This window comes from Sinohyriopsis cumingii, chromosome 6 (assembly GCF_028554795.1).
Source record: "Sinohyriopsis cumingii isolate HCF-2022 chromosome 6, ASM2855479v2, whole genome shotgun sequence".
Lineage (NCBI taxonomy): Eukaryota > Metazoa > Mollusca > Bivalvia > Unionida > Unionidae > Sinohyriopsis > Sinohyriopsis cumingii.
This window is the reverse complement of record NC_142966.1, coordinates 164927289-164941040: the sequence shown is the minus strand read 5'-3', so window position 1 is coordinate 164941040 and position 13752 is coordinate 164927289. Positions and strand designations below refer to the sequence as shown.

At 36.6% G+C, this 13752-nt stretch overlaps 1 protein-coding gene across 5 annotated transcripts in view; it reads left to right on the top strand.

The window, feature by feature from the left end:
- Positions 1 to 13752, top strand: part of LOC149798460 (receptor-type tyrosine-protein phosphatase kappa-like) — a 147854-nt gene that overhangs the window by 91197 nt on the left and 42905 nt on the right. For all 5 annotated transcript variants that reach the window (XM_089963661.1, XM_089963663.1, XM_089963660.1 and 2 more), the window contains 2 exons: positions 6331 to 6468; positions 10685 to 10825. In XM_089963661.1, the coding sequence (XP_089819787.1) occupies positions 6331 to 6468; positions 10685 to 10825 (279 nt within the window). The remainder of the gene's footprint in view (positions 1 to 6330; positions 6469 to 10684; positions 10826 to 13752) is intronic.

The following is a 13752-nucleotide window of genomic DNA, read 5'->3' as shown; positions in this document are numbered from 1 at the left end:
ATAAGGTTTACAAAAGGAAATGCCCATTGGCGGTCGGTGGACTATTAGCTGAATGAGATCCCCTTCAATACGGGCTCTTTCATATTGAAAGAAGTGTCTGGTACCTTAAAGGATTACGAAATGCAAGCTGTGAGCGCGATAGCAGTACAAGTACAATCGTCACACGTCTAGAGGACAAGAACAAAGCCGGTGAAAAATTGAGCAAAATCCACGCGTGAAAAATTGACATGTTGAAAACTTGACTGTGACGTTTTCGCAATAGCATAAGCTATAATATCCTTTACACAAACACAGTCAAAATGTTTATAGTTTTGTTCAAACCTGACGGCTTAAAGACTTGGTATATTTAAAGACAGCGTAGATGACAGCAGCGAGTCCCCATGGTAAACATCATATTATATTAGATATATAACTGAGGTCGTGTAAAAGTCAGAATGTTTGAGGTCGTCGCAAACCTGAGGCTCTTTGTCTGTTGGAACGTCGGTCACCAGCTAGTACTCTCGCATTTCGGCATCGATATCCTTCTAAAATCAATACGGCATGATACTACTTGCAATCCCTCTCATTTTTATAGTACAATCCTTCTGTGTGATTGAGGAGGAGCATAGCCTATGCAGATTACAATTCTTCCATAGATCTATCGTGGCGATTTCATTCAGTACCTGTATTTTTCAAGCTTACAACGGAACGAAACATTCGCTTGAGCCATTGAATGAATAGGTTTTGACGACTACCTTATCGATCATCATTGTAACGGATAACACGGCTTCGTGGTAAATAAAGATTCATTGATCCCTAATGCACGACGATAGAGAGATCTTGCATCCTTTCTAATGTTTAGTGATAATTGTACTAGCTTGGGCACACACTGATATTCAATATGAAATGTGTCAGGATTATATCTAATATATCTTACGTTTATTTGTAGCAGTAGTCGTTTCATTGGATTCCTAAACGTTACTTTATGTGCTGATCGTACATGCAATCACAAGGCCGTCTATCAAAGTCATGTCGCTCCAGAGAATATAAGATAGCATCACCTCCTGTTGCTTCACGGAGATATTGTTTCAGATTTTTATCTCATTCCAACGTTGTTTCATTGTGACGGCAAGTAATTTACGAACAAGCCCACTTAGGGTTTTAATCTGTCTGACTTGTCTCACGTCCTGTGTTTGTTGCGCAGTAGACTGTGATGTCACTTTCGTTTTTCCGCCCTCTATCAAGTGGTTTAACATCCGACTTCGGCTTTGTGTTTAATGTATTGTTGTTGTTCTTAAAATTATTACGCCCATATGAAAACCATGTCAGATGTAAATTGATTCTAATATAACTCTGTACTAATGATATTCGACAATGAAGTCTACATAACTGGATTTTTCTCCAGACCACACTTAACACATTTGTGGTTATATATGCGCAGAAAGTGGCTTAAGCTGGGAGGGAGTGGACGTCGACGCGCTTCTCGCTACCGACAACCTGGAAGTCTCGTGTTCTAGAGCTGTCATCCTATATAGTGTCTCTCAAACATTCATGTCTCTAACATCAACAGTCTTAATTCTCGCAAGATTTTTGAGATATTTCGTTGATGGCTTAACTCTTAATAACTTGAAGATAATGTAGACTAAGGTCCCAACTTTAAGATGCTGCTATTAGATTACAAAATATATAGCCGCTTTACACTAACTCATGAGTGGGGATGACAAGCCGGTAAAACGCCGATGGATCCGTTTGTCCGTGCGCATTACTGTCTTGCCAACATTCTCCTCTCTGCGAAATGCATAGGTCTCTGCTCATCTCTCTGGTTTGTTGATGTTATCTTCATGCACCTCTTCCCCAAATGAATCGTTGTTTTTCGTGCTCGTGAAAACCACGATGAACAACGTTGTAAGGATGAGATGTTGCTAATAAACGTATACCGAAACATATGCTGGCGAGTAGACAGGAAATGACCACGTTGTATTGTGAGCTGTGCGGACACGAAGACTTATATGTATGCATTTTAACACTCATGTCTCCTTCAACGTTTTCTCTGGAATTACTGTTGTTTTCGCAAGCGTTTTCTATGCGTCATCCTGGTCCGTGTATTGTGTGCTCGTCCTTCGCCCACATTTCAAGGTTGTGGGCAAAGATGTTTTAGTAAAACGTGAGTGTCTTAGGGCTTTTCCCCAATGCTGGCACAATAGATGCCGCAAGGCATATATTTTGTTTCAACTGCCCTCGATTGTCATCAGCATCTTGTAAATAAGGCTTGCAAACATCATAATTCAGCTATCTTTGTCTCATCCTAGAAGAGCCAACTTAATCGTTCATGCTTTACCGGCGTCCTTATGTTATTGTTCCACACGGGGTTGCTGCTCTTTCCAACACCATATTGGGAAGGCGAAACACAATATATACTGCTACCAGATCAATCAAACTCCAGAGAAATGCAAATAATATAGCTGCCTCCTTATTTCTGTTCTGGATAAACCTTCCATTAGACCATAAAAAAGCAACCGAACGTAAGAGGCCGTCTGAAAGGCCGAACTGGTATTATGGTCTTTCATTATTCAGCAGCTCTAATTGAAGCCGCACGTAGAAGTTTTTTCCAAATGCTACATCCGAAAATGCATTGAGATGGGTGTCGGTGGTCAGTGCATACACGTATGGCAGCAGCGTTTTCATACTCTGATAGGCTATGTTTGCAAGTTCTTTGTCTGTGATTTAAATATGGGCATCTTCGAGACACTTTTTCTCATTCCCCTCGAGCTTTCTTCTCATCTTTTCGAGGATGGTGCGAGTTTTATCATGCTGGTACGGTTGCCGTCCGACAGCGTCGTGAATGCCAAACTAGCTGTCCATAGCACAATCACAACGTTGAAATTGAGGGTTCGACCTTCCGACAAGCAGCTGGTTTTTGTTCGATGGTGCTCGAGTCATTATTTACCTTATGCCTAGCACTCAGCAAAGACGTCCACATGTGTCGTCTTTGTTTCTGTATTAAGAAATGCTCAAAAGTGGTGCTATCAGCAGTCGAGTGTCCTTCTGTTAACATGTTCAAATGTTTCATTGTGTGGCACTAGTACTTATTAAAATATAGCTGATGATTTTGAACTGACCAACCTTGGTGGTGGTGAAGGCAATGTGTTGCTAGAAGAAGACAAAACCACTTTGCAATTTAAATTAGCACTTTAGTTACATTAGAGGCGATAAAACAAATCCATTCAGCGATCAGACATAACCAAGGAGAATGGAATAAGTGACATATCCTGTGATCTACCAGAAATACGGATTATTGGTGCAGCTCGCAGAAAATGTGTATGATATCGGCAAAGAATATACAGCACTGGTGTTAGAGTATGTATTGAACATTGAGGTTGATGCTTACCGATTCAAATTGGAATGGAATGCGGATTAAAATAAGTGGACATCAAGCAATATGATTCTCAGAATATCCAAAGCAGATCTGCCATCGGCTGAGTATAATTGCTATTTCGTAATCACAATAACGGCCAAAAACACTATCATCAGTGAGTCTGGAACTCGACCGCCACTACAGTAAAAACCCCTGGCAACAAACGTTCCTTCAAGGTATGAAGTATCCTCGATCACTAGTAGCATCAGCAGAGAAGCTTTAGTCGAAAAAGACTTGCTGTGTCGAATCAAAATAATTGGGAGAAAACAGACAACATTCCTTCAAACAGAGAGCATGATATTATTAACATTCTGCTAGAAGACTTATATTGTATTATGATGTCGAGATAATCAATCATTCAAGACGCACACACTTTTGGGTTAAAAAAGATATCCTATGGTCAGAGACAAAACAGCGATGCGTTCGGTACAATATCTCAGAAGATTCCGTTAGTCTTGATGATCCCCCACTGACAACTGTGTCTCTGAGACCCGGTGTGGCAGTGATTGGAATATTATCATCTATCATTCCGTCCCACATTATGATGCTCCTGGAGATCTCAGTTTTAAGTTGTGGTCTGGTCTATATACCGCTGAATTTTGTTAGCAGTCGACTATGGACTAAAGCTAAAAATACACGATGAAATCCACTTCTTGACCTCAACAGCTTAAGGCAAATTCAGACCACTTATCTAAGGCTCTGCAAGACAACTCTGTCACCGAAGAGTTTGAACACGTCATAAACGAAGTCGAATAATATAAAACCATAACAATGAAATACAGTCTTCATTACACAAGGTATACATTTTGATTGTAATTGACGAAGTGGAGAAGCATAGCCAATAAAAGGGCTAAGACATTGCAAAATTTCTCTCTGGAAATTTATTGTACCTTTATGTTTTCACTAAGACAGCAGGAAAAACGGAATGACAATTTTCATTGTGCTTAATAAACGAAATTGTACTATATTTGAAAATGACTGAACATTAGTATGCATCAAAATATTGCCGACTAACGAAATCATAAGTGACACCATACATACATCGATGGCTAAAGATTGGTGTGGTGCTTTGCAACTTTTGTGCCAGCAGATAATTCTAGCGGGACCCTAGAATGGCTTAAGAAATGCAATAACAGTTTTGTGTGCGATGTACCAACAATCGATTTTTCAGGATTGAACAGTGTGAGGTAAGTAAGGAACATTATATTTTTCAACTTTTTAGTCAAATGTTTACAAATTAAAAGTGTTCATGTCCGTGGTAGGAATACGCGAAATAGTATTATCTCTGTCTATATTACCTACCAGATTTAATGCAGAAATTGAAAACTCAGATACAAAAAGGCTATCCGGATGTTCAGTGCCGTTTCTCTTTGTTCATGGAAACAATATACAGTCCCGATAGGTCAAGCTCCGTTTTCGATAATTAGTGTGTGGTCTGTAGATGACGTCTATACTTGAATGTAATGTTGCAGCATACACTTTTATAATACTTCTTATCTAAACTCCATTCCATGCTACGACGAATTATTAGGTATTTTGCATATAGAGGGGTACCATAAATGACGCCACTTTTGTCTTCGTCACTAACGTAATTCTTCAAAAACCTAAAGTTGGAATTATGTCAGGACTGAGCTGTATCATGTTTAAAAATTATATTTTACATCTCGTTATGCTACTTTTGGATACATATTTGATATCTTCTTTTTTCAACGCACGGGCGCAATGTACTGTTCAGGTCGTAACATATTCTACACAACAAATTTTTGCAATAGATGTCAGACTGCACGAAATGTCAATCGAGCTGCAACAGCTGGATTTAGAATTTGGAAGAGAGGTGAAGGTCAGTGATAGCAGGAATAAGTATTCATTGTTCAAGTGTTTACAATTGCTCTCAGTTAAAGTTTTACAACAAAATTTAGGAAACAGCGGTCGCTGTGGACGGAGAAAACACATTATTCCAGGGAAAATCGCTAACGTCTGTGAGCTATGAAGCAAAAGTTACGATATAGTTAAGAGACGTTACGGATAAATACAAATATTATGTACCCGCAAAAGTATCCGTAACGAGAGTTCATGCCTAGCGGTATACTCATGGTTTACATATCGAGTTCAAAAGACACTGAGCATACCTGCTAATAACATACACATTTGACTACGGTTTTGCAAGGAAAAGAGACATCTCCTGGCTGCAATATAACACGGTAATAGTCTCTGATAAACCCAGCTTCTAATCACTGATGAAACTATCTGTAAGTGCGCAGAACCGGCAACGAAACTCAAGTGCTCAGTTCTAAATGAACACATGTCGTCACGGTATGTTTCAAGGTTTGGGACTGCTTTACATATTATGATATGGGTACTTTGTTTAAAACTGATGGAAATAATGGTAGTGAGAAGTTAAAAAAAAACTCGTTTCATATTTTAAGTTGACAAAGCATGTTGCTACAGTTATATGTGGTCTCTCTCCTGGAAACTTAAAGCAAATATTAACAATCTTCAATGTCTATTACAATTTCCCGATATCAGCATAATTTAAAATGTCTAGCATCTTCTCCAAAACAGACCTTGAATAAATCTTCATGCAATGGTTATATTTCCTCAAGATCTGTTGAACAAGCTGCAGACCACTTAGAGATCATCCACAACAAATTATGTCATAACCTTACCCAACGCCATTCCCAAGAGAATAAATACGTTAACCCATAGAGGCCATGCGATAAAATATTGGAAACCCCTTCGTACTGGTATTCCTGCTTTTAAGCTAATATGTGTTAACATTTGCACATTCAGTATTCAGCAAAGCATCTACGTTTCCCAGCTTAGAACAATGACTAGTATAATTGTCACCAACTCTATTGATCCTGCGCTTAGTGCAGCTAAACGTAAACGCCGTTAATTTCGGATTTAATACAAAACATTCATTCCCTCTTTTTAAGCCTGCAATGATATGTATTATGGAGACTGCATGACCAAATGTGGAAACTGCAGACTCAACGCTTTTTGTGACAAAACTAACGGTTCCTGTCCATCGGGTTTGTGTTCCGAGGGATGGCATGGAGAGAATTGTGATAAAGGTAAGCTATACATATCATCATATAGTTAACAATGATTGTTATAATTTTAGTTTAAGTCACACCAACAGTGACGGCTGAGGTAAAGATTGGAAAATCATAGTCAATTTAACCTACTGGTAAATGTATGTACCTCAGCATTAGCATGCTACGTATTTGTATGGAGCAATACTATACAATATAAACCGACACACGCCTACCTGTGCATTGTGCAGTAAAATCTCTGCTTTTCCTTTGGACAGTGGCTTTGACCTCAAATTCTGCTATGGAGTAAGTCATCAGCAGAAGAGTGATGCAACTGATTCAAACTGGTTTTAGCAATGCCCACTTTCCCGTTATGATATTTGGCGTTATGTGTATGGTCGAGGACAGAGTACGACAAGTAGGACGAAATTCCGGGGGCCCGCTACGGTGAGTGGGTTCACCGCCGTTACAATACGTAATTCCTTGGGGCCCACTTGAGAATTTTTCCTAGGTCCAACAAATTATGTTCGCTGAACTGGTTGTGTGTCAGAATGATCCCTATCTAGGGTTAATTGACTAAGAAGAACTGATGGATGCAACGCTGCTTGAGTTTTCAGGGATCTCATATCTTAGTACCAAATCTACCATAAAATCATGCAAATGGTCTGAAAAGAGGGAGGCCGTAAAAGTAGGGGTGTGAGGTTTTCAACTTACTCCTACAAGGTGGTATGTGGTAAAGGAATATTATATCGTAAGACAACATGCAACATAATTACGCCGATATCACTTGTTTATTTGTCGTCTAACGGCAGTCCCTAACGAGTTCGCACGTACTTTTCTCTGTTATAATAACACGTACTTCTCTCATTTATGGTGCAATATAAGTAGCTCAAGAAATATTTGATATTGTATAAAACTAACCAAAAATCCTACTATTCACAAACCCTAGGAACATGTTGAAATTAGACATATGACAGCACAATCTACACACATTAAACTATCATAGGCCATAGTCTCAACGTTTGAGCTATATTAATGTCGATGCGTTCAGTGATTTTATACATGCAAGTACACACCAAAGTATGCTTGTACCAAATGTTGGAGATTCAAGAGGTACAGTCCATATGGTCTACAGTACATTCCCCTCTATACATGAAACCATGGGGGTCGAAAGTAAGTGTTGGTCTGAAATCTAGGCTATTTAAGGTTGATGCAATAATACCTCATTTGAGATTTCCTTCACCAAAAAGGAGGTTAATGTTTTCGTTTGATAATATAATGAAATTAACTCCATAGTCTAATGTTTGAATATTAACCAGAATATCATTCGATTCCGAATCTTTGATTTCCGAGTCTTCATTCTACTAATTATTCAAATTCCTAGTTTGGAATTTAAAGCTTTTGCATTTATTGGTTGATGACCTCAAGTGAATGTTTGAAATTGACCTCTGATCTGGTTCGGCGATAATCATTTATCATCAGGTGAAAATAGTTTAGACGTATCTGGATTTGTTTCTAGATATTGTTTCATATTATGGCTTTTTCATTTATCTACTCCCCTATTGAATAATGTTTCAAAGAAAGTCCTTCTCCTTCATTTAAATTTCGCAGACCATTGGGGATCATTTAATCTTCATTTTTCTTTTAACTGACGTTTTGCTGTATTATGAGCACAAGAGAAAGCGAAATCTTAATTGTATTAAACAATCCAAGTAGAACAATTTTAAGCCTGCAATTGAGCGACTCTCTCGGTTTGTTTTCACGGAAATTGAATGTTTTCACACACCAAAATTCCATTCCACATCGTACTGAGTGGCCTATTGAATCAATAAAAAATATTTAGTGAACTTGATATTAGGTAATTTTGGGATAAACAAATTTGTGTTCTTTACTTTTCGATTACAACATTGCTTATACTGTAGAGTCTGATATGATGTATGGTGTATAGTGATGTCCGAAGACATCTAGTCAAGACATAGTGCTGTGTTATCGCGAGTGTTCTTTAAACGTGCTTATATCTTACTTGAAAGCACCCCTTTTATGAGAAAAGTTAATGTTACGCGCCACACTGTACCCTGTTTGTTAGAGAGGTTTTTGCTATATAATTTGCCGGAAATTCTATGATAATGTTTGCACTGTATGTGACAAGATATTGACTGTAGATATAAAGTCGATGCCCAAAATGTACCTGTTGAGTGTTGTAACATGGCATGATTTAAACGTTAGAAATTTAAAAAAAAAAAAAAAAACGGTTGTATCAAAAAAGGGTATCGCGCCGCCTAGATATGGAAGGTTTTCACCCGTTCTAAAGAAAGCTAGTAACAATACTAAAATGCATTCTTTTGTCATGGTTCTTTTACTATGCAGTTTGAGAAAGTATCAGGGCATTACACTATGTGTGTCTCTGAAACAGGTGTTGTGAACATTCATGCTGTTATTCATACGTGTTAAATTATTGAATATATAATGCATATGTGAAATCTACCAAACATTTGTATACTCAAATGTGTAACATACTTTGTATTCACACTGTGCAGATGCATTTCACATTTTATAGAAGATTGGGATATATAGACCATTGTTACATGAAGTGCCCTAATACTATATGATTCATACAACTTGCTTTATAAGTCATTGCCTTTTCGGTACAAAGTGTTAAATTGTAAACACACATCCCAAAGCCAACAGGAGCATATACGCATACATGACATTACGACCAGAAAGCTGTGTATGATTGATACTGGACGACAAGAACCAACCACCTTGTACAGTTGATATTCTACAGAAGTCGAACCTTTCTGATCCACTCAGAACTAATTCGAACTGGTTTATAACTAGTTGGGTCTAAGCTAATAAATCAGAAACTGTAGAGGCAGGATATATTAATCCAATTTAACTTTTATGAGGTTGTATCGATCGCCATCAATGTAGCGTTGAAATGAACATTGATGTACATGTAACATAGTTAAAGATAAATATGATGCATTAAACAAACGTTTAAATATAAGAAAGGTTACTCAAACATGTGCATCAGGTCATACTAACATGGTTTTGAAATGGTTAAGTTTAGTTAATCTTCTTGAGATGTATTTTTATCCCAATTTTTAATAATGTATTCGATTTTTGAAATATCGCCCAATGGATATTAGGGTTCAACTTCAAAAAGTGGATAGCTGAACATACAATTGTTGACAAATTTTCACAATGAACAACATTATTTATTTGTGTCATGCTCTTTGAAATGAAATAAAACGGAAATTTCATTAATGCTGGTGAAATAGGATCAACTTAATACACTCCAGCATGAACATCAGATCACAGTGCTCTACGTTTAGTATGGATGAGTTACCTGATATAAATCCGTATACCAAATACCGGAGTCTGGCCTAAATACGATCCAAGATACAGAGGAAGTTAAAATTAAAGAACACACAAACTTTTAAACGAATGTAATTATGAACGAATTGGTTAAACGCTATGTCTCATTATCCACGATTTGTTGGCTAGTGGACACTCAGCTATGCTTCAACTTTTGGAATAAGATAGTATAAAAAATACTTACATTTATGTGCTATATATGTATCGATCTACTCAACTCTCTTTCTCTCACTTTCTCTGTCTGTCTGCCTCTCTCTCACTTTCGCTCTATTTTGCTGTATATATATATATATATATATATATATATATATATATATATATATATATATATATATATATATATATATATATATATACATATATATATATATATATATATATATATATATATATATATATATATATATATATATATATATATATATATATATATATATATATATATATATATATATATATATATATATATATATATATATATTCAATTAAATTCGATTTGAGTGAGTCCGATAGGTAAAAGCCGATAGTATTAGGAGAAAGGTTTCAGGGAGAGGTAGAGGTTGCGACCCTACGAGACGGTCACGTCGGTAATGTTGGCTACACTGTTTGTTTTGCGTTTAAATGCATTTTCCCTACGAAAATGGTCGATACAATGTTCGTTAGCATAGGGAAAGGTACAAAATTAGGTATATTAGTTCAGATATGACTATCTTATTGTTCGCTTTTGCACTTTGCAATTTGAATATTTAGTACCACTTAAAATTGTTAAAGCAACGTTAAAAATCCTAATTATACAAACAACCCTTATTTGTAAAATTTCATCTGTTTATTATAACCTTTAGAGATATTAATTATGATAACTCTTTCTGATTTTCAGAGTGCAGTGAGACGTATTATGGTCAGAATTGTGCATTTAAGTGTGGAAATTGTCGGAACGGAAGATGCGACAGATTCACGGGAAATTGTTCAATGGACTCTGGTTGTCATCCAGGCTGGCAGGGATCTAGATGTGATATTGGTATGTAACTCTTTAACTTGTTGAAGTTGCTCCTATATTTAAATGTCGCAAAATAACGCAACATACCCGTTTTATGAACAAGATTTGTTTCCTGCATATTGACCATACTATACCGACTATAAACTTAAAGTCCTATATTAGCAGAAAATCAATTACCCATAGTTTCTGATAATTACTCATTTGAAGCAAATATAATTTTATCGATAAGATGTTATATTTGTGTACTGTATCTGGTATATAATCTAGCCATGCTATTATCCATAGGTTATTTATACTTGAATTAATTCATTAAATATTTAAGGAAAGTATAATGACTCTAAATCTGATGACATAATCGGATGAACATATGTTGTCGGCTGAGTGTTTTTCAGTGATGATGTTCATAATTTGCCCAAGGTCTTTCGATGTTTCTTGCGTTACTTCCTCTAGATATTATTAAATCAACAGCACGTGCATATTATAGCTATCAATGTTAAATATATCACTGCAAGAGTGGGAAAATTATGGGAATCTTTTAGGTATTGTTAGAAACTTATATCGACACACTGATGGTAACTTGGCTAGAAGGTGATGTGGTCCATGTTTGATGTAGTTTTCAAATAAGAGACTTAACATATATCATTTACACAATATTGTAAAAAAAAATCTCTCTTATTTTTAGCATGCAGTGATAACTGTTATAGTAATTGTAAAACTCGGTGTTTTAAGTGCAGAGACTCATCTAACTGTAATAAAGTCGACGGCTATTGTCAACCGATTTTCTGTTCCGAAGGATGTCATGGAGAGAAGTGTGATATAAGCAAGGGGAATCATAGTCTGCACTAATGACGCTAACGTCGTTTTGTGTATGGTTAGTGTAATCGGATTGGATGGGTCTAACACTAGACTACAAACCAGTATTAGATGTCATCTCAGGTCATCTCAGCTCTATTTATATAGTCGATATGTCTGAAATTACATTATGCATAGCTCATTGAGTTTTATTACTGAAATATTTTTTATCAATAAGTTGTAATTTCAAAACTGTTCAAAGTTCTTTCATGGCACGATAGTCTCAAGCAAATTGCTTGTTATTTCGGTAGTTGAAGAGAAACATTTTGTTATATTCTTCAGATGTTAAAGTAATAATTTTCAGTTCTATGTTAGAGCCTTCGCCTCGATGTTGTTTAGTTTTGTAATTATCACATGGTATACATCTAGTGAATATAATATTTTAGCTTCAGCTATGAAGTCTCTGTTTTTCTCTTATCTGCCAACATTTAAAATATTATCGTTCCAATAGATAACAAACTTATCAATGATTTTGACTATGTGTCGTTATAAGTTTGCAGCAATATATTTTTCAATTTTTATGTTGGTTTTCAGTGTGCGATTCAAAGCTGTACGGTCATAATTCACATTGTTCTGTTTTTGCCTGAAGTATGAGCTAGGATGGTATTATTATTATTATGTATCATATCCTAAAATACCATATTATGTTACAGGTACAGCATTTGTCTGCAACCGGGACAGAAGTATTACTAGCTGTTTAGCATACACGATACATTCCAAACGTGTTCCATACGTATAATGAAATATTTTACTCATCATTTAATAACGACTTTTACGCGAAGTTTCTATATGTATTTGTATCATATCGACTTTGGTCGATATGAAAGCTACACTACCGGTGTGTCACACGGGGAAATATGTTACATTGAATTCTCATTGGTGGTTTATGTTTGTTCCGGTCCAGGTTAAACGTTAACGACCAATCAAATATTACAGTAGCTGATTCCCTGCATGACAAACAGAAAGTACTGGCAAAGCAACAGAGAAGGTTCTCGCAGAAATCATTAATTGATAAGTAAAGTTCTTAAACAGAGATTTTGTCAGTGACTACGATTGCTTTTTTTTGTGTTGTTGTGGGGTTTAACGCCATTTTTCAGCACGATAGGCTATACATGGCGGCCAGTATTAATGGTGGAAGAAGAACCCGGAAAACCCCGGAAAGAACCACCGACCCACGAGAAGCTACTGGCAAGCTTTCTCACATGCCCACATTGGCTGAATCTTAGACTCGAACCGCCGCAGACAGAGGTGAGATGGCAGTGATCCGTAACGAAGAGCGCTTTAGACCACTCGGCCACTCGGGGCCACGACTACGATTGCATGAACCATGCAAAATATGTATGTGAGAATAGTGATGGGAGAGAACTCCCGCAAATTAGTTGAATGTATCTCATACGGAAACATGCTCCGCGTGGTATGCAACTTGTATTTAACCGGTCTTGTAGCGATATCTGTTTTTTTGGGTAGGCAACTGTTGATTCATCTGGGTTCTTCAAGCATGTAATGAATGGTTGTTAAACTAAATTTGATTGTCACATGTGCCCAGTAATAAGAATCATTATGGCAAAAGTTGAACCTTCCATAAAGTAAATGTTACAAATGTGTGTTGAAAATACGGGCTACATAGAAGGCCCAAAACGTTTGATTCCCGGTGAAAATGATTTTTAAAGTTATGAAGTATAACTGATTATTCGAGCTGGGGAAGTGTTACCTGAGACACCAGAGAGTGATTTCGAGCTCGAAAATGGTGTTAAATACGACTCAGATGTGCATGTTGGATAGACAAAACTAGACGGCATGACGATCAATCCCCCTTTCAGCAATACTTCTAAATTAAATGTAGCAATGGTATTATACTGAGCATAATTACAATTCAGACATTTTAAAATTTTAACGCAATTTTTATTGTTTTCTGAGTCAGTTTAGCCCTGCGGATCATATACTACAAAACCATATATCCATAACAAAGGGTTAATAAAACAAGGGTAATAACAAGAAAGAAATAAAGATATTTATTTGAGTACCTCTGTCTGCATAAATAGACTATGCCACTGAGTAACTAGAAACCCTAATACAGCATTATGGAACACACAGGA